The 11280-nt window shown below is 40.0% G+C and overlaps 1 protein-coding gene across 1 annotated transcript; it reads left to right on the forward strand.

The window, feature by feature from the left end:
* Positions 1-2668: 2668 nt before the first annotated feature.
* On the forward strand, positions 2669-8870 carry LOC134194619 (collagen alpha chain-like). Its single transcript, XM_062663560.1, has 13 exons — positions 2669-2944; positions 3001-3059; positions 7068-7121; positions 7181-7265; positions 7311-7391; positions 7469-7522; positions 7637-7690; positions 7758-7811; positions 7873-7935; positions 7995-8051; positions 8140-8181; positions 8248-8317; positions 8395-8870. The coding sequence occupies exons 1-13, from the start codon at positions 2669-2671 to the stop codon at positions 8760-8762; spliced, it is 1317 nt and encodes a 438-aa protein (XP_062519544.1). The 3' UTR covers positions 8763-8870.
* Positions 8871-11280: the final 2410 nt, after the last annotated feature.

An 11280-nucleotide genomic window follows, 5' to 3' on the forward strand; every position in this document is an offset into this window, starting at 1 on the left:
TCCAATACCTTCGTCTCCCACGCCATAATCATAATAATACCACACACCGTTCCAATTTCAAACATGCATTTTGAAACACCATATTTGGAGAAATTTGCTAAACTAATTGACATATACAGATTTAAAGGAATTTACACGGTCGAGTCTATGTTTGCCATATATGATCAAATTCAACACAGTGACGTCAATCACAGTTACACATTATAGAACGTCATCCGTCTTACAAATGTCAGTTGTCATTCAGTACCAGACCAAGACAGACGATCACAGTACGACAGACTCGGACTACACCATGTCTATATTTGCAGATTACGTGTCGATGATGATGGCCACCTGTTTGTTGCTCTCCATCTCCTCGAGCACAGCCAACGTCGGTAGCACGGCATGCTTGCAACCTGAGAAAGGAGAAATGGTATAATTACTGCATCATATTCTAGGATTTCATTAGTGCTATTGGTTTCATTCTAGGGTCCTCCCGGCCACTCTGGGAAACCTGGAGTGAAGGTAAGTGTAAATATTATTGATCTGATGACATAACTTTAATAACATATAAATTTTAATAATTTTTGCACAATAAGTTCTTACCTTGAGTGCAACACAACACTCATTGGCAACTGTATGCATGCACGTCGTGCGTCAAACGGAGTGTCTTGTACTGTACATGCAACCAAAAAGGGAAGAACCGGCGACGCGAGCCTAATAAGTATGCACACATAACACCACAAGCTAGTTGAAGATTGCCAGTAAGCTAGAGCGCGCTACATATTCCCGATGTAGCTGCTCGATGTCGTATGTTTGACATCTTTCATTTTCTAGGCATTTCTTCTCAAGCGATGTCGCACATATCGAGTTTCTGACTAAACTCATTAAGCCTTGCTGCGCGTGATCTACTCCGCTCCCACACGTTTCTGTCACTCTACATACGCTTGCTATTATGACACACCAAACTCTTGCCACATTCTTTATCTGATACACACGTATATAAATAAATAAATAAATATGTAAATAAATCAATAATAAAATATAACATATCGCGATTTTAATTGACATGACAAGAGAGAACTTGCTTCGCACGCCAATTATATTGCGGTACCTGCGGCAACATCTGTACGTATTACGTTAGTCATTATCCTATGCTAAAGTATAGACGATAGTAAACTCACAACCTACTGTATATCGACTCAAAAGTGTTTAGGCAAGTAAACCGAATATTGACATCTTCACTCCATTGACACACATCTACAACACTCAATACGCTCTCCTGCATGTTGAATGTCTGTAAAGTCAGATTTTAGCAAATTCCATGCACTTTTAGCAATGAAAGAGAGTGTTGGTCAGTACTAGAATTGTAACCGTTCAGTGACAAAATCACTTTCGACTCAAGATGGTACTTCAGCAGTAAGTATTTCTCAAAATAAATAATCAGCATCTAATAGGGCGACTCCCGGCTGGAACTTGTCCCGCCATCCTCGTGGCCAAATTGTGGCAAGGGGTAGTTGATCTATTGTCTGCTCAAACAGAGTGCAAACGGACAGCAATAGTATACACGTGCAACACGCACCGAACACCCTAACTATGGCGCGCGATGTGTGTCATAATTCCGTCGGCTGGGCTGCGCTAACTCGTCGGCTGGGCTGAGATATCATGTTTCCACAACTAATTTACATCTCAGCCCAGCCGACAACACGCGTCAAGTGTGTCATAATTCCGTCGGCTGGGCTGCGATATTATCGACCAGCCGACGAAACGACTTTGACACACATGGCGCGCCATTTATGGCGCGCCATGTGTGTCAAAGTCGTTTCGTCGGCTCATTGATGTCGATTCGTCGGCTTGTTGATGTCGACGTCGGCTGGTCGATGATATCGCAGCCCAGCCGACGGAATTATGACACACTTGACGCGTGTCGTCGGCTGGGCTGAGATGTAAATTAGTTGTGGAAACATGATATCTCAGCCCAGCCGACGAGTTAGCGCAGCCCAGCCGACGGAATTATGACACACATCGCGCGCCATACCTAACATCATACTGTATGTACTGCTAATCACTGATCATATAAATTACAAGTACACTTGGACACAGTATGAACACACCTACAGTTCATACACCTATACAACCGGGGAGCACTAGCTGGCGGCACTTACCGTACCTCTCAACTATTCCAGCTGTCAATCAAGTGACCGGCTAATATATTTAAGAACAGATGTAGAAAATGATAACAGTGATGTAACATACTTGACTAACACAATAGTGTTCTTGTCTTTTAGCTGTGTTACATGCATGTATATATGATTAATTAGTAATATATTTAGCATTGTTTGCAGAGCCACGCTCTCTTAGATAAATGTGCATATGCCCACTCAACCAAATGCAGGTTCATACGCCGCGCCGCTGCTATACCTATAGTTGGTTGGCTTTATCTAGAAAGGGTGTAACGATCATAGCGTAGCAGCTGGGTCAGGTCGCAGCTACGTAGTTGGCAGGCAGACAACGAGTGACCGTAATTGGTAAATGACCGAGATTAGATCGGAGACTCCACTGCCTTCGTCTCCCACGCCATAATCATAACCATACCACACACCGTTCCCATTTCAAACATGCACTTTAAAACACCATATTTGGACACATTTGCTAAACTAATGACGTAAACAGATGTAAAGGAATTTACATGGTCGAGTCTATGTTTGCCATATATGAACAAATTCAACACAGTGACGTCAATCACAGTTACACATTTAGAAGGTCATTCGTCTTACAACCGTCAGTTGTCATTCAGTACCAGACCAAGACAGAAGATCACAGTACGACAGATTCGGACTACACCATGTCTATTATTGATGCTTACGTATCGATGATGATGGCCACCTGTTTGTTGCTCTCCATCTCCTCGAGCACAGCCAACGTCGGTAGCACGGCATGCCCGCAACCTGAGAAAGGAGAAATGGTATAATCACTGCATCGTATTCTAGGATTTCATTAGTGCTGTTGATTCTATTCTAGGGTCCTCCCGGCCACTCTGGGAAACCTGGAGTGAGGGTAAGTGTGAGTATTATTGATAAGTAATGGACAGATCTGATGGCATGGATTTTAGTAACATATAGTGTTTAGTAATTTTATGCACAATACTTTCGTACCTGTGAGTGCAAGACAGCACTCAAGAGCAGCTGCATGCATGCACGTTGGTGCGTCAAACAGAGTGTCTTGTACATGCAACAAAAAGAGGAGGAACCGGAAACGCGTATGTACACGGTACACCACAAGTTTAGATTGTTAATAAGCTAGAGCGCGCTACATATTATCGATGTAGCTGCTCGATGTCATATGTTCGAAATCTTCCACTGTATAAGGATTTCTTCTCGAGCGATCTCGCACAGATGACTCTCTGACTAAACTCACTAAGCCATGCTGTGCGTGATCTACTCCGCTCCCACGCTACCTCTAGGCTTGCTATATATATATATATATATATATATATATATATATATATATATATATTAAAGTACTAGTTGTACGGTATCCATAGGCGACTCGCGTTGGTGAGTAACACGTCCAACGGAGTTTTCAGATCGTGTACTGAAACACCGTGTCCTAGCTAGACAATACGTATTTGTTGAAACCCTGTCGATCATGGAAGTAAACATGCAAACTTCCTAGTAGTTTAGTATACGTATGTAAGCCTGGTATAGGTAGTCGTCGTTTCGCGATCGTGATCAAGACAATTGAAATTTACAGTATAAGTTTGCTCTCAGTAGAGTTGTAACAATCGACAGTGGTATGGTATATTTACTGACATAGAAATTGATATCGGGAAACATTGATTGTCAACAGTATTAGATGCAGCACAATGTAGTAAAGGATTAATCGTAGTATGGGACGTGTAAATAGTTGACTGTAGATTGCATTCAGCTAATAAAGGTGTTTCTTAGTTGTAAAGTACACACAATCCCTAGCTCCAATACAAAAGGATGGGGCGACAAAACTTCATGAGGCTTTGTCTTCGCCGTTTGGTCACTTGCACGAATCGTTCCTATACTGATCTGTAGTCGGACACGAAAACGATTTTTTGAAGGTTCGCGTGTACAAATATACATATATGTGTGTGTGTGTGTGTGTGTGTGTGTGTGTGTGTGTGTGTGTGTGTGTGTGTGTGTGTGTGTGTGTGTGTGTGTGTGTGTGTGTGTGTGTGTGTGTGTGTGTGTGTGTGTGTGTGTGTACATATATGTATACATATATATATATATATATATATATATATATATATATATATATATATATATATATGTATATGTATATGTATATATATATATATATATGTATATGTATATGTATATGTATATATATATATATATATATATATATATATATATATATATATATATATATATATATATATATATATATATATATATTTATATATTATATATATATTGTTTATAACCGCCCAATGGACGGATATATATATATATATATATATATATATATATATATATATATATATATATATATATATATATATGTATATATATATGTATATATATATATATGTATATGTATATGTATATGTATATATATATATATATATATATATATATATATATATATATATATATATGTATATACATATATATGTATATATTTTTTACAATAGGCATATATATATATATTTGTATATAATACAGATAACACAGATAACACATATATGTATATGTATGTATGTGTATAGGAGAATCATATATTATTTCTTCAAGTACAACTATACATAGATGTCTAGACCACTAATTAAAAGATAAGCCAGTTAAGTCATCACAATCTAAACATGTATGTATGTATGTATGTCTGTATGTATGTATGTATTGTATGTATGTATGTGGCTCAATTGGTTAGAGTGTGCAATTGGAGATTGGCAACATCCGGGACCTTCGGGTTAGAGTTTGAGTGCGGGAGGGCCACATACATAAATTCCCTTGAGCAAGGAACTAACATACAATTGCCTCACTCTCCGGAGTGTCAGTTCTGTCCAAGAAGAAGAAGAAGTGACCTAGAGACGGTGATTGATGATAGCATTGTAGCATCATAGCATTGTAGCATTGTAGCATCGTAGCATAGTCATTTGCAGTATCAAACCTGAGCCTTAGGGGCTCTTGTATGTACGTAGGTACAAAAAATGTATGTATAAGTTTGATAGCAGGCTAGACCGGATCGCCCACGAGGCTAAAATTTGGGGAATGGGCGTAACTCGGGATAGGTAAGAACATAGGCAGGGTGGCGTCGGCCTCCGGGCCAGCTTCAGTCGGATCCCCTTTTTAGGGTGCAACGTAGAACGACATGATAGTGCAGTTCGTGCGTCGTTCAGGAAGGAGACTGTATGCTTCTGATAGACTCAATTGGAAGGAAGTTCCGTTAGGTGAGCTCAAGTAGTTTTGTTTTCTTCTAGCAAAGTGTGCAATGCTCAATGAAAATTCACTATAGTCATTGTTTGTTCACATGCCATTGTTATGTTACAATGCTATCTAGCAGTCCCATCAGACTGGGTTATCTGAGCAAACTGTAGTTGATTTTGTTTATCTATGCTACAGTACTAAAATGACTGTTTGTATATACTGTAAGATATAAGTTTGATAGCCGGCTATACCGGATCACTGAAGAGACCTGTCACTGCACTTTCACCGAATCCAACCTACACGGTACCTGCACCGAGCACTACACTGAAACATCAAAAACGGAAAGCGAACACTGTGCTAAATCATGCCTGTATGGCAATTAGATGTATTTTAAGTGTGAGCCTACAAGCAACTGGGCGTGACTTTCAAGTTTCTGCCCAGATCTATATTTCTAAAAGGGAATAATATAACCTGTCCGTGCGGAGAACTGGCCAGTGAGCTAAAGTCCATTCCTGAATAGGAGAATACGTGGGAACTGTGGTTAATAGATAAGGAATTGAAGAGCAGAGATGGGCGTACCTAATTATTGTATAGTGGAATAGAAGGTTCCAATATAGAAACGTTTCGCCATGTTCAAAGGTTCAACCAATGCCTCAACTACATAAGCTTGCTAGCTACAGCTGTTTTACTTATCAATCCATAGTTCAAAGTACGTCTGCGTCAGCTTTCAAGTAGTGGGAGTCATAGCGGTGACTTTAAAGTTATCTGACACCTGGTGTAGATGGAAGAGTAGAGCAGGGCTAAGCGCGTGTCATACAGGAAGTTAGTAATTGTGTTGTAATAAAGCACCAATCACCGTATTCATTAACTGATCTGGAACCTCCTCTTTGTGAGCTTTCCAATGATGTTGGAATCAACTCTCTAGGACGTCTGCTTCAGGAGATACGGGTTTATTCCACATATTTTCCTATTCGGGAACTGACTTTAGTATATATATATATATATATATATATATATATATATATATATATATATAATACCGAGAGATCCTTTCTGTTGTACGACCCGGATTAGAAGCCTCGCTACGATTGGCAATAAACACATCGCGACTTTAATTGACATGACAAGAGAGAAGATCGTTTTGCTCGCCAATTAGGGAGCGGCAACATCTGTAGGTATACGGTAGTAATTATTCTATGCTAAATTATAGACTGTAGTAGACTCAAACCCTACCGTATATTGGCTAAAAAATGTCTAGGTAACTGAACCAAATCTTGCCATCTTGACACACATCTGGTCTAGCGTATCAATTGTCTCCTCTAACTTGTTGCGAATTGACCAGAGCGACCTCTTATTATACAGAGACGGCCATATTTCAAAAACTGTCTAGAGCTATAACATAACAAAGAATTCTGTCACCACTGTGTCTATCTGCACTCATACATGTGATGACGTCATACAAACATCAAGTCTGATATATCTACTAACTATTAAACCTGCATATGTGTAGGTATCATAAACTAAACAATTAATTCGAGCAGAAAGACAGTAGGTAGCAGTTAAATTAATAATTATACAACTAAACTTTCTGGAAAAAGCTCTATTCCAGAACACTCGGTCTCTCTACACGTTTGTTGCATTGATGTATTCAACTAAGTATCTGTAACAAAAAGTTTTGTACTGAAGGGATACAAAGGTGAACCAGGCAGTGAAGGTAGAGCTGGACCTAAAGGTTCCAAAGTAAACGTTACCAAACAAATTGTTAACAGCAAACTTTCTTATTTTCAACAATTTTAAAGGGAGAAAATGGCCCACCAGGAATCATTGGCTCACGAGGAAAACAAGCAAGAACTGATGCACTGCAATAACTTGAAACAAAACTCAGTAAACTGACAAACTTTGCTTTGTTGTATGTTAATAAAACAACAGGGACCTTCTGGTGTCACTGGTCCGCCTGGAAAGCAAGGGATTACTGGAGTACAAGGCCCACCTGGAAAGACAGGCATACAGGTTTGTGTAGCAAACATTCATAAACGCAGAGTTGCTACAAATGTGCCCATTGTATTGAATTCATATTTTGTATCAAGGGAGAGAATGGCATAAGAGGTCCACCTGGAATTAAAGGTGAAAAAGGAATAAAGGTACATTTACTACAACGAATAAAATGGCTATGTATTAATTGGTCATTAAGAAAGCAAACCCAATAGTTTAATTATGTATGCCAACACTAGTGACCTGATTTGTTAAAACTTTAGGGCGAAGTTGGAAGTACCGGGCCCAGAGGCATCGAAGGAGTTGATGGCACTCCGGTAACATCTTACAAAACAGTAACATTTCCCAGCTATTTAATAAATTGACTGTCTAACGTTTGATTAGGGTCCACCAGGCCATGCTGGCGCTATCGGTTTACCAGGACAAAGAGGTCACAAGGTACAGAATCTACAACCTGCTCACAATTAGAATGTTGTTATTGAGTGATGGTATATTAAAGGGAGAGAGAGGATTGCCCGGATACAAAGGAGAACAAGGGCCACAAGGTGTGCCCGGTCCAGAGGTTTATTAATTAATTAATTAATAGTTGAGCAAACTGGGCATCAACACATTTGAAAATAGATGAGCGAAAGCACTCTGCAAACATACTTTGCACCAGTTACATCACTGCAACAAGAGGTAGGATTTAATTAATTAATTAATTAATAACCGACTAGCTATTACATCTACACACATTGCATTAACTTATTTCTTGTCTGTCGTGTAGATGGCGAAGCTGAATGCAACCTTACAAGCGTTGCTGCAAAACGTAAGTCCACATTTACGTTCACTGTGTTAACATACGTCAAAAGAACTGAGAATTTCGTTGCAACAGTATTCAAAAAGAAATGAGCCTGTAGCTGCTCATCTTTACGGAAGTGGCTCTCACGGAACATTTTCAAGTGGTAATTATTCCAACATTACTTTCCTTCATCACATTGTGCAGAACCCACTTTACATTTTAATTAATTCCTTTTCTTAGGTACACTCATAACTTATTGGTCAACGAGTACATCACAGCCTGGCTTTCTCAGTGGAGGAATGAAATACGATGGTGGATTCATCACGGTACCTCATGCTGGCATTTACTATGTTTACTCACAGTTTTGGTTCGACCCTCAGTCAGGACAGAAGTACTGTGGGTTTAACGTAAAGTTGAACGACAAGTATCTTGCTCGTAGTCGAATCTATCAAGCCAATCCCAGTGGTTATGATGAAAGTCAGTACACGGGCTTTCTAGTTGTTATGGAGAAGGGTGACAGATTGTCAGTGGTTGCCACAGATACCTGCTACCTCGACTTCTATCAATACTGGCAGACAGCATTTTTCGGGGCTTTCCAAGTCGTTTGAAGACAGTAAACCACTCAACCACAACAACAAACAATTAACTTGATCTTGTATTAGTATCTTGTACTACTCCAGCCTGCAGTCTTTAGCAATTATGTAAACCTTTCTAACATTTTTATTATCTAATCAAAGTATAGCACGACTCCTAGTTTGCTGACGGTCTAAATAACAAATCATGCTTTCTGGCTCGTTTTGTTACCCCCTTTCCGTCCCGCATGTTGATGCAAAGAATTGATTTGGTAATACGCATACACGTTTACATATTAGTCTGACGCATTTGCACGTGTGCATAAATGCAGTCATGCAATCAACCCGTTCTTGTGTTCTTGTTCGACGTCACATTCGTATAAACACAGTGTCGTCAACGGTTCCACCCAAGCACCCAAGCGTCGTACCGTCATGCATATGCGAGTTGAGGAGAGAGGTGACGTCACCTGAAACATTAGGCACATAAACTAGTTACTCGTATTTGTGCATGCGTGAAGTACGTACGAGAAGTTTTACTAGTTGAACTGCTAACAGACGTACAGGGTAGCTATTAATTGCTGGGTAAGTCAAGCACGTGAACACAAAACAAGTGGTGTGCGGTCATCTCGCGTAATTTGGCGAATACTCCATGCACTTCTTGTGTCTTAAGCATTTTTTAGATTTGATGTATACTGTATTAGAAGGAGTATTGGTCCGTACTAGTAATCGTTCAGCGACCACGTTCAATCTTCGACTCAAGGTAGTCCCTAAACAGTGTATAGGGATTTCTCATAATAATGCGCATCTACCCGGGCGCCTCCAGGCTGGAACTCGTCAAACCGACCGTAACGTGCTGCCATCATCGTCCCCAATTGTGGTTGGTCTATTTTCTACTTAACCAGAGTGCACAAAAACAAGCCACAATGGTGCACACGTCCACAACCCGTACTGAACACCCTATTATGGTGTACCAGTGACGTCGCTACACATCTGCCTGGAAAGGCCATGACACAACAATATTATTAGATGTGGCCATTAAAAAGATAGACAATAGAAAACGTTTTACGTTAAAAACCACTGCAACTTGCCTCTCCAAGTCCAGCGACGCTCGTGATCATCCTGTGCTAATCACTAATCATGTAAATGACAAGTGCACATACATACATGTGTGTGTGTGTGTGTGTGTGTGTGTGTGTGTGTGTGTGTGTGTGTGTGTGTGTGTGTGTGTGTGTGTGTGTGTGTGTGTACAGTAAGAACATTCGTACAGCTCATACCTAATTGCTACCCATACAAAAAGACTGTAACGATAGCTTGGTCATGTCACAGTTAGTTGGCAGAGAACGAGTGACCGTAACTGAGAAATGACCGAGATTAGATCGGAGACTCCAATACCTTCGTCTCCCACGCCGTAACCATAGCCATACCACACACCGTTCCAAATTCAAACATGCATTTTGAAACACCATACTTGGAGACATTTGCTAAACTAATTGATGTATACAGATGTAAAGGAATTTACACGGTCGAGTCTATGTTTGCCTGATATGAACAAATTCAACACAGTGACGTCAATCACAGTTACACATTAATTAAAGGAGGTCACCCGTCTTACAACCGTCAGTTGTCATTTAGTACCAGACCAAGACAGACGATCACAGTACGACAGATTCGGGTAAAACCATGTCTATAATAATTATTGCAGATTACGTGTCGATGATGATGGCCACCTGTTTGTTGCTCTCCATCTCCTCGAGCACAGCCAACGTCGGTAGCACGGCATGCCCGTAACCTGAGAAAGGAGAAATGGTATAATCACTGCATCATATTCTAGGATTTCATTAGTGATATTGATTTTATGCTAGGATCCTCCCGGCCACTCTGGAAAACCTGGAGTGAGGGTAAGTGTGAATATTATTGATCTGATGACATAAAGTTTAGTAACATATAAATTTTAATAATTTTTGCATAATAGGTTCCTACTTTGAGTGCAACACGGCACTCATTGGCAACTGTATGCATGCATGTCCTGCGTCAAACGGAGTGTCTTGTCCTGTACATGCAACTAAATGGTGAAGAACCGGCAACGCGAGCCTAATAAGTATGCACACATAACACCACAAGCTAGTTGAAGATTGCCAGCAAGCTAGAGCGCGCTACATATTCGCGATGTAGCTGCTCGATGTCATATGTTTGACATCTTTCATTTTCTAGGTATTCCTTCTCTAGCGATCTCACACAGATCGACTTTCTGACTAAACTCATTAGACCTTGCTGCTCGTGATCTACTCCGTTCCCACACGTTTCTGTCACGCTACATACGCTTGCTATTCTGACACACCACACTCTTGCCACATTCTTTATCTGATACACACGTATATAAATAAATAGATATAGATATATATATATATAAATAGATAAATAACAAAATATAACATATCGTGGCTTTAATTGACATGACAAGAGAGAAGCTCGTTTCGCACGCCAATTATATTGCGATACCGGCGGCAACATCTGTACGTATTACGTTAGTCATTATCCTATGCTAAGTATAGAC

The sequence above is a fragment of the Corticium candelabrum genome, chromosome 19 (assembly GCF_963422355.1).
Source record: "Corticium candelabrum chromosome 19, ooCorCand1.1, whole genome shotgun sequence".
Lineage (NCBI taxonomy): Eukaryota > Metazoa > Porifera > Homoscleromorpha > Homosclerophorida > Plakinidae > Corticium > Corticium candelabrum.